This window comes from Brienomyrus brachyistius, chromosome 22, assembly GCF_023856365.1.
Source record: "Brienomyrus brachyistius isolate T26 chromosome 22, BBRACH_0.4, whole genome shotgun sequence".
Classification (NCBI taxonomy): Eukaryota; Metazoa; Chordata; class Actinopteri; order Osteoglossiformes; family Mormyridae; genus Brienomyrus; species Brienomyrus brachyistius.
In genome coordinates this window covers 10,448,597-10,470,082 of record NC_064554.1, presented here as the reverse complement: position 1 = coordinate 10,470,082, position 21,486 = coordinate 10,448,597, and the positions used below count along the sequence as shown (strand labels likewise).

Here is a 21,486-nt window from a genome sequence, read left to right as displayed (position 1 = left end):
CTGCAATCAACCGGAGTTCCACCCCAGCTTTACAGGCATAGGTATGACTTCACAGTCCTTACACAGTCCTCATAAAACACAGATTTATTGTGTTTGCTGCACAGTAAAGCCACACAGAAATGTTTTCAAACTGACTTCTTATGCTCCCTGTGCTTTGGCACACTTTGTCCTGTGTTTTGGCGCACTACGTCCTGAGTTTTGGCGCACTACGTCCTGTGCTTTGGCGCACTACGTCCTGTGCTTTGGCGTACTACGTCCTGTGTTTTGGGGCACTATGTCCTGTGCTTTGGCGCACTATGTCCTGTGTTTTGGCGCACTATGTCCTGTGTTTTGGCGCACTACGTCCTGTGTTTTGGCGCACTACGTCCTGTGTTTTGGCGCACTATGTCCTGTGCTTTGGCGTACTATGTCCTGTGTTTTGGCGCACTATGTCCTGTGTTTTGGCGCAATATGTCCTGTGCTTTGGCACACTATGTCCTGTGTTTTGGCGCATATTGTTCTGTGTTTTGATAGGTATGACGATGGAAATTTGTTACTCAGTTTGTCACATCGATCGCAATTTCTGGTACTAATCGGTCCAGTCCCTTCTGGCACTGTGTTTTCCTCACGCCAAATGTAAATACCCCCTGTTCACACTTGGTGGTGTCTTTGGCTAGGGATTAAATAAGATAATTTTAAGGTTTGCTTGACAAAATACTGGAATTATAGTGGACTGATTGATGAACATTCATGCAAAAGAGCCCGATTATCACAAGCACTACACCAGGAAGTGATGGTCAGCTTCTGACAGATTAATTGTGCTAAACCACTGGAAAAATTACTTTTGTACAATAGAAACAGCATCTATAAATCCAGCCACAAGAAGTCACCAGCGCTTCTCAAAACATAAATATGCCAAACTTTTGAGTTGCTAATTAGTTTCTTTACCTCCATTTACAGCTCACCCTCTTTAATCTCAATTTTTCCACATTAATGTTACACTCAAAGGACAGCTATATATATATATTATATAGTTTTCCTTCCATAACTGTGACCATTTCGGCCATTCTCTCAGTCCACTGTTAGCTCATTTCCAGCTCAGTTAAAGTCTCAGTCACTGCCCCACAGACATCCTCAGTTTGTGGCATCGGAAGCTGAGCTGTATGTCACCCATTGTCTGATGTAGTTGCTGTGAAGATTCCCTGCCTCCCCCAAAACTGGCCTCTTCAAGTTTATTTCAGTGTCCACTGGGCTATTGCAGTCAGAATCCTGGAAGCCACTGTCGATGGTGTCCAAATCCAGCTCGAGGTGTGGGTAACCGTCGTCGGATCGCTCATTGGAAGAGAAGGAGTTCAGAGACAATCGCTCTAGCTCCTGATCGCCTTCAGCTAACTGCCAGTTCAGGCGATAAGGTCCAAATGCCCCGGCCTGTTCCTCTATGGGCTCGTCTTCATCACTCCTGGGTCCTGGGAGAAACCTCTCCCTGTGCATGACAGCCCTGCCTGGATGGCTTAAGCTCACTTCTGCATGGTCTCCTAGGTAGGTGCAGATGCTTCCCCTGTATGCCTCTGGGCACACCGAGCCAGTGTTCTCCTCTCCAGACACAGTTACTGTGTGGATGGAGATACGGCCAGTCATGTGAGTTGAGGCTTGGCTGCTGCTTCCTGGAAGAAGGTGTTTGCTGGAACTTTGTGAGGCCCGGCCACTCCCTGGGTCCTGTCTGTCTTCACTGCCTCGCTGGCTGGTGTCCTCGTCGCCTCCCTCCAAGAGCTTCTCCGGAGGTGCCTGCTGCTTCTCTTTTACCACCTGCAGCACGATGGTCCTCTCTAAGGTGTCAGGCTCACTGAGGGTAAAAGTGGGGCCCACCCAACGCTGTAAAGACACACAAGAAAAACAGTCAGCACATCCGGAACAGGGAACAGTATCGTCAGCACCAGCATGTCCGCAAAATGGTTTTAAGGTTAGCTGGACCTCTCCATCACTTATAGTAGCTTCAGACATGGCAGTGGCTGGATTCACAGACTGTGCCCCTTAAAGAACTATGATATTGGTAAAAAAAACAAACAACAATGCTTAATGTTTCGCAATAATCTGTTTCCATCAAATAAACTGTGCTTTGCTTCAGCAAACTTTGCATTTGTGCTATGCATGCATTTGCAAGCGAGATGGAGCGATGAGAAGCTAACAGCACTCTAGACCTTTAATGAGAACAGCATCACAGATTTTATCTGCCTAAAACATTTTGATCTGGTAAATCGGCCTATGAGCAAACACTAACCACCGATATTATTCTTGGTAGAAGTCTCAACATTTTTTCTTTTCCGCACACACATCTCATGACATTGTCTCTATTTCAGTCAATAAAGAGCTTAGGAGTGAATGTAATGAGACCTTCAAAGGAGAAACATTGTAAGTAGCAGAAAAAAATATGGTCAATGCACTGTACACTAGGTTTGTGAGCGAGAGCTCAAGACTGCCAGGTTCGGTCTTAGGTAAAGACTGCTGAAAGTAATTTGAATCATGTGAAAACAATTAAATATTACAAAGAGGATACAACAAATCAATATTTAAAACGAGAATCTATGAACGAGCCCATGGTTGTCATGATCACTGGCCACACACATTTCCCCCCTACAAACAAGCTTAAGACTCTTCACATGCACATTTCGCCGTTTCTGATTGAAATCTAAACAGCGTGGGCCGCCACAGGCTGCTGTTTTTGCACCCAGAAAGATGAAAAAGTGATAAGACTGCTGGGAACCACGGATGACAGAACAAACACAGATCAGATCTACTACCTCGGTTGTTTTCTTTGCTGTTTAATGTACAGCGAAACAAGCTGCAATCGTCCAGTGCAGGCATCCTGTGCTCAACAAGTCCGACAAAAATGTGTGCTGGCCTTCCTCGTTGCTTTAATTTTGTATCGTTATTTTGCTTGCCGTTTGTGGCCATTGGGCAGTTTGACCTCAGGCCAACATATTCGGCTGGAACGTTTATACTGACAAATTCTACATCGACAAATATTATCCTAGTGTCTGTAAATCGAGGCATTTAGCAAATTAATAGGAAAACATGTGCATGCAGTATAAGATCACTATCGATATATCGAGACCTGAATAGACATGCATGCTTGGTCTCTGTTTAAATCAAAATATATCTTAAAGCACGTATGACATCATCACCATCATGTCAATAATAGTTCATAATTTGTGGACAGCAGAGGATCTGCATGACATCTAATATGCTGTGCATTAAACTAACGTACACAATATATAATGCTGATATAATGTTGTATATAATGCTGATATAATGCTGATATAATGCTGATATAATGCTGTATATAATGCTGATATAATGCTGTATATAATGCTGATATAATGCTGTATATAATGCTGTATATAATGCTGATAAAATGCTGATATAATGCTGTATATAATGCTGATATAATGCTGTATATAATGCTGATATAATGCTGATATAATGCCTGTATGTGTCCTGAGAGGAATCCCATTCAGGACCTTGTTCCTTATGCTGTCTGCTCATTTCTTTCCTTGGGTTCCATCTGAGCCATGGAACAATCTAGCTGGGCTGAATGTGTCACACATTGATGGGATGCCAGTCCATCATGGTAAAAATTAATTTGATTAAAAAAACAACTAGAAACACATAGTCATTTTATATCACTTCCAGCGTTTCTAGCAACAATTGTTTAATACTGCTGGAAAACCAAAAAGTGAAACCTAATAGTTTTCATTTAAGGTTTCAAATAACCATTGAAATCAAGAAAACGTTTCATTCCATCGGTAACTGGATGAAGCTTGTGTTCACCTGGATTGAACGTTATCCTGCATGTGACACACATATTTAGAACATTTATTTATAGAATCTGACCTCTGACATTTCCTTATGTGTGGGAAATCTACTCAGTGAATGCGGTCATTAGAAAAACAATCAATGAACATGACAACTATGGCGATGAAAAGGCTCTGGCCAAGGCAGGGATCATGTTCATTCTGAGAATTTAAAATGTGACTTTTCCAGGTCACAAAATCTGGGATAACACTGTGCATTCCAAAGGGCCAGTCTGAAAGCAAGGGGCCATATCTATGGTACACATACATCGTTCATAAGCTCATTCTGGAGCCCTATCTATGGTACACATACATCGTTCATAAGCTCATTCTGGAGCCCTATCTATGGTACACATACATCATTCATAAGCTCATTCTGGAGCCCTATCTATGGTACACATACATCATTCATAAGCTCATTCTGGAGCCCTATCTATGGTACACATACATCATTCATAAGCTCATTCTGGAGCCCTATCTATGGTACACATACATCATTCATAAGCTCATTCTGGAGCCCTATCTGTGGTACACATACATCGTTCATTAGCTCATTCTGGATTCCTATCTATGGTACACATACATCGTTCATAAGCTCATTCTGGAGCCCTATCTATGGTACACATACATCATTCATAAGCTCATTCTGGAGCCCTATCTATGGTACACAAACATCGTTCATAAGATCATTCTGGAGCCCTATCTATGGTACACAAACATCATTCATAAGCTCATTCTGGAGCCCTATCTATGGTACACAAACATCATTCATAAGCTCATTCTGGAGCCCTATCTATGGTACACATACATCATTCATAAGCTCATTCTGGAGTCCTATCTATGGTACACATACATCATTCATAAGCTCATTCTGGAGTCCTATCTATGGTACACATACATCATTCATAAGCTCATTCTGGAGTCCTATCTATGGTACACATACATCATTCATAAGCTCATTCTGGAGTCCTATCTATGGTACACATACATCATTCATAAGCTCATTCTGGAGCCCTATCTATGGTACACATACATCGTTCATAAGCTCATTCTGGAGCCCTATCTATGGTACACATACATCGTTCATAAGCTCATTCTGGAGCCCTATCTATGGTACACATACATCGTTCATAAGCTCATTCTGGAACCCTATCTATGGTACACAAACATCATTCATAAGCTCATTCTGGAGTCCTATCTATGGTACACATACATCATTCATAAGCTCATTCTGGAGCCCTATCTATGGTACACATACATCATTCATAAGCTCATTCTGGAGCCCTATCTATGGTACACATACATAATTCATAAGCTCATTCTGGAGCCCTATCTATGGTACACATACATCGTTCATAAGCTCATTCTGGAGCCCTATCTATGGTACACATACATCATTCATAAGCTCATTCTGGAGTCCTATCTATGGTACACATACATCATTCATAAGCTCATTCTGGAGTCCTATCTATGGTACACATACATCGTTCATAAGCTCATTCTGGAGCCCTATCTATGGTACACATACATCATTCATAAGCTCATTCTGGAGCCCTATCTATGGTACACATACATCATTCATAAGCTCATTCTGGAGTCCTATCTATGGTACACATACATCGTTCATAAGCTCATTCTGGAGCCCTATCTATGGTACACAAACATCATTCATAAGCTCATTCTGGAGCTTCTATCTATGATACACATACATCATTCATAAGCTCATTCTGGAGCCCTATCTATGGTACACATACATCATTCATAAGCTCATTCTGGAGCCCTATCTATGGTACACATACATCATTCATAAGCTCATTCTGGAGTCCTATCTATGGTACACATACATCGTTCATAAGCTCATTCTGGAGCCCTATCTATGGTACACAAACATCATTCATAAGCTCATTCTGGAGCTTCTATCTATGATACACATACATCATTCATAAGCTCATTCTGGAGCCCTATCTATGGTACACATACATCATTCATAAGCTCATTCTGGAGCCCTATCTATGGTACACATACATCATTCATAAGCTCATTCTGGAGCCCTATCTATGGTACACATACATCATTCATAAGCTCATTCTGGAGCCCTATCTATGGTACACATACATCGTTCATAAGATCATTCTGGAGCCCTATCTATGGTACACATACATCATTCATAAGCTCATTCTGGAGTCCTATCTATGGTACACATACATCGTTCATAAGCTCATTCTGGAGCCCTATCTATGGTACACAAACATCATTCATAAGCTCATTCTGGAGCTTCTATCTATGATACACATACATCATTCATAAGCTCATTCTGGAGCCCTATCTATGGTACACATACATCATTCATAAGCTCATTCTCGAGCCCTATCTATGGTACACATACATCATTCATAAGCTCATTCTGGAGCCCTATCTATGGTACACATACATCGTTCATAAGCTCATTCTGGAGCCCTATCTATGGTACACATACATCGTTCATAAGCTCATTCTGGAGTCCTATCTATGGTACACATACATCATTCATAAGCTCATTCTGGAATCCTATCTATGGTACACATACATCATTCATAAGCTCATTCTGGAGTCCTATCTATGGTACACATACATCGTTCATAAGCTCATTCTGGAGCCCTATCTATGGTACACATACATCATTCATAAGCTCATTCTGGAGCCCTATCTATGGTACACATACATCATTCATAAGCTCATTCTGGAGCCCTATCTATGGTACACATACATCATTCATAAGCTCATTCTGGAGTCCTATCTATCTAACAATAACATAAAACAATTAGTCTGACTATATATGATTGGGAAGCGTAAGGGTGACGATACACGTGGTGGCTTTTGGAGGCATGTTTCCTGCTAGTAGTGCTGCTCAGGGACTGTCCCATAGATACTGGGCGACAAATTTAAAAACTTTGATCACCAGTGTGTGACTTTTTGAGATGATCCAGATCTAGATGAGCTGCCCTTTGTGTCACCTGACCGGCAGTTGCCTGGCAACATTACCCAGAAAGCGGCCCTGTATATTACCACCTTAAAGGAGGGGTGTCAAACTCCAGTCCTGGGGGGCCAGAGCCTTGCACAGTTTTGGGTTTCCCCTCATTTACCGAACCTGATTTAACTCCTTGGGCTAATTATCACACAGCTCTTAAGTTGAATTATTTGTGGTGGGACAGGGAAAGAGCTAAGCTGCACGGGGCTCCGGCCCCCCAGGAATGAAGTTTGACAGGATTAGCCCTCGTGCTATCGTCACACTGTGGAGTATATGTGACACAAGAAATCCACCCCCAACCTTTAACCATTTAAAAATAAACATCCTTCCTGAGTTCAGACTGCAGCTAATGGTACTTTCCGAATGGATTGGTACAGTCATGACATCAAACTTTCACCAGCTTATGTAACTATTTCCACTCTTCGTATGGGTTGCTTCCTGTTTCTGGGCGTAAAACCTGACAAGTACCCACTCTAGGAACAATCGCTGTACCTGAAAATCTCCGTGGTGTATGTGGTATAGAGGCTTGAAAAACTCTTCGGGACTCGGAATGTAATGGTACAAGTGTAGCCATTTCAGCCATCCTCTGTAAAAGAGACGTGCAAAGGGTGGTCAAGTTAAATTCACTTTCAGACAGGAAGAGAGAGAGAGAGAGAGAGAGAGAGAGAGAGTTCCGTAACCTTATGGTAACAGTGGTGAGGCAGAAACTATGAACTGAAAGCTTCTACATCTAACTATGCAAAAGTAGCATAACAGTGGAACAATTGACTATAATCATGGGTTTATGTTAATCATCCAAAAAGGCTAAAGTAAGGCAGGAAGATAAAGAAGAGGGACTCTCCCCAAACATACTTATTTTTACCTTTATAATGAGAATTTGACGTCCATTATCAGAAAAATATTCACCTTTATGTTATTCAGTTAGTATTGTTTTATTACTGGTATATAATTCTGTAATTCGATATTCCTCCACAAATATCCAGGACTATTCAATTGTGATATTTATCAACAACATTGGCACATTGTGCAGGGGTCCTGAACTGGCAAGCTAAATGCTAATGAATCTGAACAATGCGTCACGGCTTGGAAACTGTTATCACCGTTTGGCAAATTTCACCATTGGGGGCAGTGAACCTTGGCTTTATGTTGTAGATGATTATGTCGCCCCTGGGGAAAAATAGCTAGGGCCCCTGCCCTAGTGCACTTTCGTTCCGTTAGCATGTAAAGCTAATGTTAACTATACTGAGTTTCACTACCCATGACTCTGTATTTATGAACCACTAGGATTCCTGATGTTTTTCATAAACTGACTAAAATCAGACCACAAGCATTAACAGGCCAGCCTGCAATATCACATAATCAAGTCAGGGGGTGTATTATAATTTATTAATCATCAGAGTAGGGAAAGTCCCAGAAGATGCATGAAGGCCTAATCATTACTGAAAGACCTTTGGCGGCGTGTTATTGGGGGTTATCATCACTAATGGGGATTCCCTACTGGGCATTTTTAAATTCCACTTATGACTGACATTCTGTACAAAGAAGTCTTTCTTAGATTTTGTCGGTATTTGATTAAATTACTCCGATTAATCTTCCAAAGTTTGGAAATAAGCTGAAGAATGCACATCCACCAACACTCCCGATTTTCCATTGCTCCTGTCGCTGTACTCCTGATTAAGTTCCGATTTCAAGCATCCATTGCTTCCGGTAAATTTTGTTGTTGAGACCCGGCAAAATGAAAAATGTGCTGTCATTTGTATCATTTTCACTATTGCTGAAATGGCTTGCGGACGCAATACATGTTTTTTAATAATGCTCCTCCCCCTACTGTACATTTGTAGTATGACAGCTTTGTTCAAAGCAGTACATCTAAGCAAATCGTTGAGATTCTCACTGGTAAACTACAGAATCCCTCATCATTTATCAAAATTTGGGATAGAATGAAATAAGAATAATCACAACCTGTACTTTAATTTACCTGAATTTGAATGTTAACCTAACTTGACTTTCATTACCTTTGTATCAGAACCTGAAATCTAATGTTCACCTGAACTTGAACTGAAGAAATCGAATTTGAACATTCGGGTTGTGAGATACAGGTCAGGAAAATTCGGGTTGAGAAATTCAGATTAAAAAAAACAGGAAAACATTCGGGTCACTCAGAAAGAGCAAAGGAGCGCAGATCGAATCGAGCACAATCACAAGACTGGCCACTCACCAGCTATTGTCGATGCGGATTCATCTACCACCTTAATACGGTGATTAATAGTAAGATCGGTGGGTGTAGCCCAGCCCTGCAGACCATGCAGAGAAGAGGAGGGACATGCGGTTTCTCACGAAGTGGGATCTATTTATTTAGTATTTATTTATTTTTGCTAGCTGACTATGATTACGTTTACAAAACCCGATTAAGATGTTCTCATGTGTTTTTGATGAGCTAGTCGTGTAAATGCAGTAATCGGGTTATTATTAAAAAGACACATAAACACATTAATCGGGTTGTCGCATGTCATAATCAGCTAAAACAAGAAAACATGTAGTTCGTGACTTGAGAAACCGCATGTCCCTCATCTCCGCTGTACGGTTCGTACAGCTATAGGCGATATGGACCAAAAACATTATCTAGGTATTTTATATTATTGATACGTGATATTTTCTACGAAGTGTGCTATTTTTAAATTTAATTAAAAACCACAGAAAGAGTTTCATCAACACAATATGTGGCCAAAGCAAAGTGCAAAATGGAGGGCTTCCTTCCTTGTTTGCAAATATACAGCCAGGCAACATTTTCTTTATACCAGTCTTAAAATTAACCCAAAATAAACTGCCTATTTCAAATAAAGCAGCCGTGAAATAAAAGTATTTAACTCCAGTATGTCCACGCGCACTTTTTTCCGTTTATTATACTGCTTTCAAAGCATGTTATTTTTTCTGTGCCTAAACAATCTAAATCTAAAGCTTATTTCGCAAATGGCTCTAAATGTTAAAAGAGGAGCCCGATAAGCACTGAAAGCGCACACAACACCTAGAAAGATCTTTATTTTAAAGCAATAGTCTCAAACAAAAGGAAGAACAATAGTTGCAAAGTACGATACGTTTAACACGTGAGCCGTCTCGCAATTATTTAAAACACAATGAATCAAGTATCAAAGATTCATCAGCTCCATCACATTCCGAGTGAGACTCTAACTAAAAGGTTTAATTTTATATATGAACACTTACTACTGCGTAATGTAACCGCCGCAGCTCTCGCGTTGCCTACAGCCAGGAAGGAATACTATCGCTATCCGACGACTTTAATAAATCGCCAACCTGTAGTTTAGGGGTAGGGGGGTTGTGCCTAGTGCCTATGACCAGAAGGTCGCTGGTTTGAGGTCAACCTCAGCAAGGCGCTGTTTCAAGCGCAAAATTACAGTACTGCAGAAATTAAATTTAGATTTACTGAACTGTGTATAATCCAAACACGTCATAATACTGTACATGAAAAATAGCTTATTGTAGTTTCACTGCTGCATTTTCGTGGCTCATTTTATCATAAGCTTTGATGAGTGTATATTTGTTATTGAGAGAAAAAGCCTATATCAGTATAAATGCTATTGTGTCATCCACTATCTCATTTTGAAAATATATCTATACCCTATAAACATTTGATATACTACACACCTCAAATGGTTCACGAACTTTCATTGTCCCCCATAAACATTGTGAGAGGATTTGCAAAATTTTTTTTGTTTTGTATGCGTCTATTGAAATTTGTAAGTGTTTAGATTCTATAACTCAACTGCCCATGACATTGGTCTCCATAACTCAACTGCCCATGACATTAGACTGTATAACTCAACTGACCATGGCAGACCTGTGGTGACTAAATCAGACTAGTTATGTCCATTGGCTTTACCTTGCAAGTCAGATCCCTCACATACCCTAATTGCATTTTTGCACCTTGTCTTTTGCAGTATCCTATTCAGTATTGTAGCATTTTATTTATTTTATGGTTGCCTCACACCTCTGGGACCCGGGTTCGAGTCTCTGCCTGGGTTACATGTGTGTGGAGTTTGCATGTTCTCCCCATGTCGTCGTGGGGTTTCCTCCAGGTACTCCGGTTTCCCCCCACAGTCCAAAAACATGCTGAGGCTGATTGGAGTTGCTAAATTCCAATGTGAGTACATGGTGTGTGAGTGTGCCCTGCGATGGCCTGGTCCCCCATCCTGGGTTGTTCCCTGCCTTGTGCCCATTGCTTCCGGGATAGGCTCCGGACCCCCCGCAACCCAGTAGGATAAGCGGTTTGGGAAATGGATGGATGGATGTATTTTATGTTATATCTGTCCATCCATCCAGAGTTTGCAGCTGTTATTAGCCACCATCTTAGAGTAGTGGATTTAGGAGACCTTTTGCAGTTTTTGATGTTCTCTCTATTTTCCTCAACCTGAATTTTACGGGAATTGCCTACCCTGTCCCCCCCCCCCCCCCCCCCCCCCCCCCAGGGGCTGCAGACCAAGTTAATGTGTCTCTGGGTTCTCATTTGCTCCTTATTCCACCCTCCCCATCCCTTTTCCTTGTTCCTTGTATCAGTTGGCCCTGGTCTTCTGATGTGTTTGGATGTCTGTGTGAATTCACTATTGATTGTTTACTTGGTTCCTCCATGATAGTGTCCTCACAAATCACATCTAACGGTGTTGGTCATCCAGGAAACTCCATGACACGCATTCCATGAAGGAAGTAGAAGCTTTGGGAGTAAAACTGGAACATATTTAATCCTCTAACCCTGGCCAAATGCACAAAGTGCCCTCATTGGCTGAAATGTCTGACTGCTCCCTCTACAGATAAATTAAGGTTGCATAAGCAGAGAAAACTGCACTCAGTACAATTCAGAATTCTCTGTGGCTACCCGGAAGGATGTATTCAGAACTGTGGGGGGTAAAAAGAGATCCTTGACTGTAAAACTGTGGTGCAAGTTTGTACCGTGACGTTTCTATGTATGTAAGCCTCCGCAGGAACACTAGTGAAGGCAAACGCTGACCTCGCTTCCTGTATCGATTGGCGCCAACAAAGTTTCTGCCTCAACTCGAAATTTCTGCTGTTTGCGGTTTTCGTGCGTGGGAAGATGTTGTGAGCAAAAGGACAAGTAAGACTCATTTTGACATGCTTTAGACATTGCAAATTCGGGGCATATGATCTCATTTACAGTTAGGGACACTATGCATCTTTTCCCATAAAGACCCAAGCTATAACGGATTATCTTTGTGCCAAAATATCCAGCATGCCCCAAATATTTTGCTTGCTAACCTGATGGTGATTTTTGGTGTTAAGATAAATAATTAGCACTATATTATTATTTGAAATGAGTGGCATTCGTATTTATGGAAGAAATTATCATCTTCTTCTGAGGCCTATGCTTAATTTACGCAAAATGGCAACATAGTGGCAATACTTACATTCTTCCCAAGTAAATTAAGAGCAAACAGGGCAGCACTGACAGGAAAGGCACTACGTAAAGGTAGAGGTTCCTTTCGTTACCTGAAATAACAAGAAGGACACGACTAAGCCTCTAACAAGGCAAAAAGGTGAAGTATAGTGCACACACCTACAAAGCAGGACAAGTCTCAGTATTACGAAAAGTGACAAAGATACAAAGTCTGTATGGTAGTGGGCAGACTAAATGAAAAAAAAAGAAAGAATTTATAGCCCTCCAGATTTCTACCAAAGCAGTATCCTGTCTACATAATCACGGCTGGCTGCTTTTCAAAATGAATGCTATATCCACGTTATATGTAACATAAGACATTTTTCTAAAATAGTCTACATGGAAACCAACAGAGCAGCTAAGCAACAGACGGATAAACTGTAAAACAGATTAATAATTTGATTAGTTATGGTGAAGGCTCTCGCCGAAAAATTCCTTTACGTTTGTGACGTCATTTTCATTTCACTGAATAGATAATCTGAGAACAGGGGTCATGACCATCAGGAATTCTGACAGACCATTTGATACAATTTTTCCACAAACATAGTATTTATATAGTCTGCCACTGAGACAGACCGCTCTCACCATGTTTGTCTGTGTTGATGAACCCTGTCTGAGAGTCAAGCATATTGCTACATAGTATTACAGCCTTCAAAATATTCCAGACCCCCCCTGAAATTCGTTTCTAGCTACAGGTCTACTGAGAGCCATACTCACTGTTGGCCTTCCATTTCATGGGGGAGCTCCATTCACTCCAGAATGCCTCTGTATAGATGGGGCTTACAGTTGCCTGGACATCCACCTCGTACTCAATCCCATGCCTCAAGAGTTCGTAGGGAATTTCCAGGTAACTCCTGTCCTCATCAATAGAGTAAGTTCGTTCCTTTTACGAAAAAAAAAATCACAATTTAATTGGTTAGCCAACAATACATCAAATTGTTTCTATTTACTCACAATAATTTTGTTACACACTACCCTAGTACTTTATAAACAATGCTATCTTATTGACCCAGTTTTAGAAAGGTTCATATTGAAATTTTGTTTTCCAGCCAATAGTAAGAATTTTAAGGATGTGGATCAAAATACTACAGTCTTTCCAGACAATATTAGCGAAATTATTTAGCAGTTGGTATAAATGTGTGATAATTCTTTGTGAGAGAAGCAGGAAGTCATTCAGTCACTCATTGATGAACGAACTCCCCCCAGTTAATCCGAAATAGTGATGCTTCTTATTGGGTTTTATGACTCATTAAATGGTATACCACAATACCTCAGAGGGTCTCAATAATTTTTTTTTTTTACCTCAAAAGGCTGATCTGTTGTTCTTATTCGTACTCGGTAAATTAGGTGTTTATGCAAGTATGTGTCTTCATCCTCATAGGCCGTTGTCCAGGAGATATTGTAACCCCCATCATTCTCTTCCAAGTGAAGATCATACGGGGCTTCAGGTTTTACTGCAGTCACAAGGAGTGTGAGAGAGAATGAGGCACTTTTGAGAAGTTTGAAGCAGGGTGATAGGTGACATTTATCTTAGCATTACAGTATATACTTGCTTAAACATACAGAGTCCACCAAAAGCAACAAACAAATAAATAGAATCTACACAGAGAGGAAGGACAAACATAGGAAATGGACAGAATGGTGGGAGAATATGCCCTAATACTGAGAACTAAGAATGTTGAAATGTAATTGCGATTTTGTTCTAAGAGACTTTTTGGAGAGCGTGCTGATTTTGGCTTACTTCTTTCAAACATCCTGAAATGTACTGAGCTGCTGGATTCTGGCAACCCTTTGCTGTTGAATTTGGTCACGCTTGCGGAGCAGTTCGCATCAACAGAAACAATTAAATCAAAGTCCGGTTCAGTCGTGCACCAGTGCTGAGAGGGCGTCATCTCACAGCTGCTGTTCACATTTTCTCCTTCATTCCTTTAAAGAAAACAAAGATGTGCTTCTGGATTACAGACATACTTTAACGCCATAAGGGACATGAAACAAACTTTCACTTATCGCTTTCAATTATCACTTTACTGAAATACACTTTTCAGACACAAAACAGAGGGGAAAAGGAACAATTCTCACAACTGAAACCAGAGGTAACTGACAGACCTCAGATTCATGAACTGTGTGTTTCAGCATGAATTGTCGAGCCTTAAATATATATTTTTTAAATGTGCATATTTTTTTCTATTAAAATGGTACTCACTGGAATTTTGTATGACATTTAGTGTATAAATGAACTTATGAAGTTGAGACACCAAAAATACAAAAAAAAAAAAAAAAAACATGATTCAGAACTAATCATTAATTGCAAGACTTGAGAAATATTGTTATAACAGATTATGAAGTACTGCACTGTAACGGTTAAATGAAGACTCTGAATTTTGTTTTTGTCTTAGAAAACCTCTATCAGAGTTTCTGTTGCCGAAACAATACAGGCCTTTCTTTCCTTTCAATCTGTTGGGATTCAGGTCGTCATTGACAGAAAATAAATGTGCAATAGGTTACTGATGGAGCGAAAACCGTAATGACTTTAAGGAAAGATGACAGGACCAAACAAATCACACACCAGCAAGCTGCTGTGACTGTGTACGAAGATGTGAGTGCCTTTTCGGAACAGGAACAATTTAAGGAGGAGATGAAGTCTGCAGTGCAGGTGATGTTGCATGCGCATGCAGCTGTAGTGAGGGACAGATGAAGGACAGTTAGTGGTACTTTGCTTTTACTACGTTTCAAGATCCAATCAATAAACCATTCAGTCAACGGACTCAGCAAAGGAGAAGGGAAAATACTGCCTTTTGTGCTATCTAGAAGTTTAAGCCACAAACCACGACATCCTTAGAAAACCCCCAGAGACAATACTTTCATGGTGCAGTCCAGCCATATATTTCAGGAAACACAATTTAGGGAGAAACTGTGAGTGAGCTGAGCTCAGGATACCTACTGTTGTGAAGCAGACAGTGCAGCAGGAATAAAAGAATTGCACGCTGAAGGACAGCCATTGCAGGCAGGTCAGGGTTTGGTATAAGCTCTTAAAAAGAAAAACAAAAGCGAGGTTTCTCAGTGTTTAGGTCATTATTTCAACAGTTCTCAGTGTTTATTAAAGCACCAGCCGATTAAATGCAACCGTATTAACTGACATTTGTGCCATATACTGTAGAGTTCCTCGGAAATCTGTCCTCTATCACACCATTGCTATGTTCATTCAAAGTTTAATCACACTGCCAACTGTCATTCAGTCATTAATCAACAAGAGAAATAATTCCCTCTTATAATAATAATTAAATATGTCATATTCAGCACTTGCAACATCATACAAAAAAATCTTATCAAAATTGTCTTCTAAATGATCCGTCAAGCAAGTTACTTGTGGGTTTCTTGTTATGACAAGAAGACTGATTGAACTGATATAAGCCACAATGGAAAGTCTAGAGTGTGTGAATCATTTTCTAATAAAGCACATTATACTTTTGAAAGCATCAAACAGCGGAAACAAAACATCATGAAGAGAAATGAAAACAAATCACACAGTGAAATGTCATAAAGAGCGATAAAAATATTTTTTATACACAAGACTGAAAACACCACCTACATATGTAAGTGTATTTTGGATCTTAGAAAAAAAATTATGAATCGGTTACTGTGAAACAAGTAAAATCTCTGTATTCCTGCTTGCCTTAATATTTGTATTCGATTCATAGTTAATAATGCCATGTCGAATTCAGTATATTAGACCTCGCTACGGTTATGACAATTACATTTTTAAAAAGGTCATAATTTTGTATTAAAAATCTACCTCTATTTACAATAGGAACTCTGTGGCAGCTGTAGTAAGCTTGAATTAACGAAGAGCAACCTACCCTTTTCTTTCTCTTCAAATGAGAAGAAGCAGCAGATTCAGAGCTGCATCCTATTCTGGGCTGAAATGATCGAGATTTCAGCTGTGGTTCCTATGACCAGGAACATTCCTCATGTGAAGCCTCAGCGGCCAGTCTGACATCTTGGAGCCTGGGCTCTGCGTCACTGAGGATGTGGGCTGTGGCCGACACGTATGAATTTAGCATCACGCGCTTTCCCCACACACTCCTGTTTTTGCAAGACGGCTGCGTTAGTATCTGTGAAAGAGGTGGGAGAGGTGACACGCCGAAAGGTCGAGAGCAGCTCTGCAAGCCGTTTCGGCCCAGGAGTTACAGGAGGTTGAATCTAAATAACTGAATTTAATTCAAGTGCATATCTGTAGACATGTGAAACTCAGTTAAACTCGAGCAAGTCCACCAAAAATATACCCTCGCCATCACTGTACCGAGTCCACATCAAAGGCACCGTAACCAAAACGTTGTAGTATGCGTCATGGTGTCATTTTTTTACCACCCTGTGGTTGGGATGTGCGAAGGGGCGTCTCGCGGGAAAGGCATCAAAAGCAAGCTTGTACGAACAGAGTGAAACATCCTTACTTTGATGTATTGCACAGGGTGCACATTCCAGATCACCCTCCGAGGATGGTGACCTCGGGGTACTGGAGGGGTTTGCGTGTCTTATCGAACCTCGGCGCTACGGCGACTGCAGGTCAGGCTCCTGCTAGGGCCTCACTTAAGCACACAGGTCTGTGAGGAGAGGCTAGACAAACTGTCACCCCAGTATCAAGAAATACCAGTGTACCCTGCTGGGGCTGCTGGGAGCGCTGAAGCCAGGCCTGGGGAAGTGCTTTCGGGCGAGCACCTGCTAGCAGGGTTTCCTGCAGAACCGGGTCGGGTTTCAAGATCAGGATCAAGATTGGTTTATTGTCAATATAACAATATACACAGTATACAGTGTATTGAAACGTCGTTCCACACAGGTCCTCCGTGGTCCATTATAAAGATATAAAATATACCAAAAAATATAAAACAGAAATTTCACATAAGTAATAAATCTAATAAATAAGTAAAAACGAACTAGTTCTAACTTACTGTCTATGTACAGTAAACAAGACAGAGAGAATACAAAATGGCCACGTGCAATTAGAGTTCAGGTGAAATGTGCAAGTAGTATTTAAAATACCAGGTTCAAGTTGTGGTCAGGATATTGACCACAGACGTGGCAGTAGAAACAAATGCAAATTTGGCATGAGCAAATAGGCATAGTGTGAGAGTCCAGTTTGTAGTGTTTCTGTGTTGTGGGTTTAACATTCCTTTGGTGGCAGTGAGTTGAGAGCTCTGACTGCTTGAGGAAAGAAGCTTTTGCGGGAAAGGGTTCAGCCGGAAATGGCTGCATGGAGCCATGCTACGGCCTCCCCATCCTCAATGAGAAATGTGAGGGGTGGCGTGCAGTGCCATTAGTTCGGCAAGCATGAGCAAGATGCACCTGGATGGATTAAACCTTCGCACTTTCTTTGAAAACATGGAACGTTCTCTAGTGGATAGTGGACCTGACCTCCAGAGGGGAGGGAAGAAGCCTTGGGTCTGTGCCAGAGTCAGCCGAGAGGTACAAGCCGTTTAGTAGGGCTGCAGTGTAGGCAGTCGTGAGAGACCATGGAGGGAGATGATTGGGAGGCCCCAGTTTTAACAAGCTGATTTACGCTTCAGTAAGGAGAGATGGGACCTTGCTGAGGCTGTGATTAGGTGGAGGTGGGGTCATGCTGACTAACTGGGGAGGAAATACTTTAAGATTCTACAGTAGCTAAACTCCGGGGAGACGTCCTCTCACCTGGAGACAGCACTGGAAAGCTTGAGAGTCTTTCACTGCAGAAGCTGCATGTGTGGTGTAAGATGGCTACCTCAAGCCTAGTTCACACTGTATGCTTCACGCGTGTGCTTTCGTGCCCTTCTGATCTGGAGGTTTGCCTCGGCCCAATCACGTTTCTCATTGAAAGTCGATTTGATCCTTGTGATAAAATACGATTTTTGGGTAAAAATCAATAATAAGACATAGGTGGAATATACGCAACCCGTAAAAGGTCTGGGTGGGAAAACAGTTTTTGAAATAGCTTTGCAATCCCACTACACTTGCTATTTGCTGCAACGTGATGGCAAGGATAAAACCAACTGTTTGTGTGGGAAATTCGCCTTCAATAGCCCAGCTATCTTGTTTAGTTACTGGTGGTGAATTTACATAGTAACATTATTAATAAATATATATAAAAACACATATATGGAAGTTACTTGGTACATTGTCCTCTATAGTTTAATGCTTAAAGCAAACTTAACTGGACATGTGTGTATCATTTACGGTTATACAATGATTCCCCTCTATATCGAGGTTCAGCTATCACGCCCCCGCTATGTTGCGGATTTTTCCCCAACTCATCACAGTTCTCTGCGTATTGCGTACCTTGCTTGTAGTCTGATTGTCATGAGCAAACTTTTGGTGAACTTTTCGTTTTGGTTTAAGGCCTATGATGGCTGCTAAGTGTACCCAAACTGAGCTTAAAATCTTTTTATTTTTGCATATTCCATTTTATATATATATATATATATATATATATATATATATATATATATATGTATATATATATCACCGCTTCAGTTCCCAAACTTCTCCTCAGGGGCACCTCAGCCGTTCCATGATTTTGTTAAATTTCACCAACAGCTCAGTTAAGTAATTAAATGTATTGGTTTAAAAAGTCAGTGAGAGATTGACTAGCTGTATGAGGTCTGCTAGTGGCCAAGTCAAAAAATACATGGCAGTAACTGGATGGTCGCTGCAAATACTGGGATGATTTTAGCAGAGGTTCTGAAATGGCGAAGCTGACACACTTTGACAGGCATAATGTCATAGTTTTACACCAACATGAGGATAATCTAAACATCATTTTCTTTGCCTGCCTAAGACTTTTGCACAGGACTGTATATATACATACATTACATATTATTATTATTATTATTATTATTATTATTATTATTATTATTATGTTACTCATATCCTTAGCCCGACATCCACATAATATATGTGGTTAATATGTGTGTTTTAATAAGTTTACATGTGTTTAAAGCATGTGGGAGGGGAATTTTAAGGCTTAAACTATAAAAAATGTTTATTTATATGGTCTTTCTATATTGCGGATTTTTACCTATTGCTTATGGGTTTGGAACATACCTTCTACGACAGGCGGGGATCACTGTACTTATTAGTCGATTAATTCTATGTTTTAGAATTTAAACGGACACAGTACAGTTATTATTAGTAACGGAAAACTATTGTGTACTGTAGGAACACAAAATTATTGGGAATTCAAAAAATATTTCCTCACCCTGAGCTCTTAGGGGCTCCATAGTAATATGTCATTAATCTTGAACAGATGTAAATGAGAAGAGGTTCCCAGAGCTTATTTATTGTTTTGAGCTGAACAAATTGAAAGGACAAAGTTTACAAACATGTCACCCACTAGATAAACCAAGTCAGTTATCTTGCACGTGTGTAGTCGACGCACGAGGTTTCCGCTAGATATAAAAATCTGGGCTCTGTGAGCACCGACCGCAGCCGACCCCTGATGACGACATTTACATCACGTCCCCTCGTCCGCAACTGAAAGCACACGTGGAGAAGTGAAGTATGAACTGGCCTTCACAGGACTATGTCACCATAGACCGCTTCAGGACGGAGCTGTCTCTCACCCCCATGGGGGATAATCAGCCCGACTCCAAGACTGAGCTCACACCATCACGCTACCTGGCATATTCAGCTCGCCCCCCAGGCAGGAAGCGGCCGTCGGGCAACGTCTCACAGCCCCCCCGATCATAAACCCATGCTCCCCTCTCCCCCTGTTCTCGCCCCCCAGACAGGAAGCGACCCTCAGGCACCGTCTCACAGCCCCCCCGATCATAAACCCATGCTCCCCTCTCCCCCGGTTGTCGCCCCCCAGGCAGGAAGTGACCCTCAGGCACCTGTCTCTCCTTGCTCCTCTGTCACCTACTCCAGGTCACAGAAAGTCTAAGTAGACAATAATTACAACCTTAAAATAAAACCAGTATTTTTCAAAATCCCAGAGCAAAATGACAGCATCTGGTTAGTGATTGATTATTGCCACTTTCATAAACTGACAAAGTTCTGTGACCAGAACCCTCCCCCCCCCCCCCCCCCCCCCACAATATCTAAAGCACTAGTAAACCCTGCAGTCAAGACGCCCACATGGTACTGCAATAGCAATAGATTAGTGTCTCTAGACTAGCACACTGGGGTGGTGGTCCCAAACTTCATGCCAGCGTACTGAAGAGGAGAATCTGTCCCTTGGTTGAACCTTGGATTTGGGAGGAGCAGCTCTCACAAAGATACTGTAGAGTTCATGGGAGATTGTCTAAGCAGTCTACTTGTATGAAAAGGCAAATGGCAATGTGCCTTGGGGAGGTCCTCTGGGGGGGGGGGGGGTTCAAGAGTATGGGGTATGGGGTCCATTGTTATGAGCCATTATGCATAACCAGAGCGAGTGTTTGGTTCATATTGCTGACAGTAAATCTCGTTCCCAATGGGTGTTGGACTCCGATAGGGCTGCCCTGTGTTACCGATTCTGTGGTCATGATGGCGTCATCAGGCTGTGACCTGTAGCATGCAGATGTGGTTATGATGGAGTCATCAGGCTGTGACCTGTAGCATGCAGATGTGGTTATGATGGAGTCATCAGGCTGTGACCTGTAGCATGCAGATGTGGCCATGATGACGTCATCAGGCTGTGATCTGTAGCATGCAGATGTGGTTTTAATGGAGTCATCAGGCTGTGACCTGTAGCATGCAGATGTGGTTATGATGGAGTCATCAGGCTGTGATCTGTAGCATGCAGATGTGGTCTTAATGGAGTCATCAGGCTGTGACCTGTAGCATGCAGATGTGGTCTTAATGGAGTCATCAGGCTGTGACCTGTAGCATGCAGATGTGGTTATGATGGAGTCATCAGGCTGTGATCTGTAGCATGCAGATGTGGTCTTAATGGAGTCATCAGGCTGTGACCTGTAGCATGCAGATGTGGTCTTAATGGAGTCATCAGGCTGTGACCAGGCTGTGATCTGTAGCATGCAGATGTGGTTTTAATGGAGTCATCAGGCTGTGACCTGTAGCATGCAGATGTGGTTATGATGGAGTCATCAGGCTGTGATCTGTAGCATGCAGATGTGGTCTTAATGGAGTCATCAGGCTGTGACCTGTAGCATGCAGATGTGGTCTTAATGGCGTCATCAGGCTGTGATCTGTAGCATGCAGATGTGGTCTTAATGGAGTCA

The 21,486-nt window shown here is 41.5% G+C and overlaps 1 protein-coding gene across 1 annotated transcript; it reads right to left on the bottom strand.

The window, feature by feature from the left end:
- Window positions 1-66: 66 nt before the first annotated feature.
- On the bottom strand, window positions 67-16,327 carry il21r.1 (interleukin 21 receptor, tandem duplicate 1). The gene is made up of 9 exons (XM_048990993.1): window positions 16,159-16,327; window positions 15,243-15,329; window positions 14,868-14,976; window positions 14,043-14,227; window positions 13,604-13,755; window positions 13,019-13,184; window positions 12,273-12,354; window positions 7,330-7,423; window positions 67-1,851 (listed from the first exon to the last, which is right to left on the bottom strand). The coding sequence occupies exons 2-9, from the start codon at window positions 15,298-15,300 to the stop codon at window positions 1,114-1,116; spliced, it is 1,584 nt and encodes a 527-aa protein (XP_048846950.1). The 5' UTR covers window positions 15,301-15,329; window positions 16,159-16,327; the 3' UTR covers window positions 67-1,113.
- Between the last annotated feature and the right edge of the window lie 5,159 nt (window positions 16,328-21,486).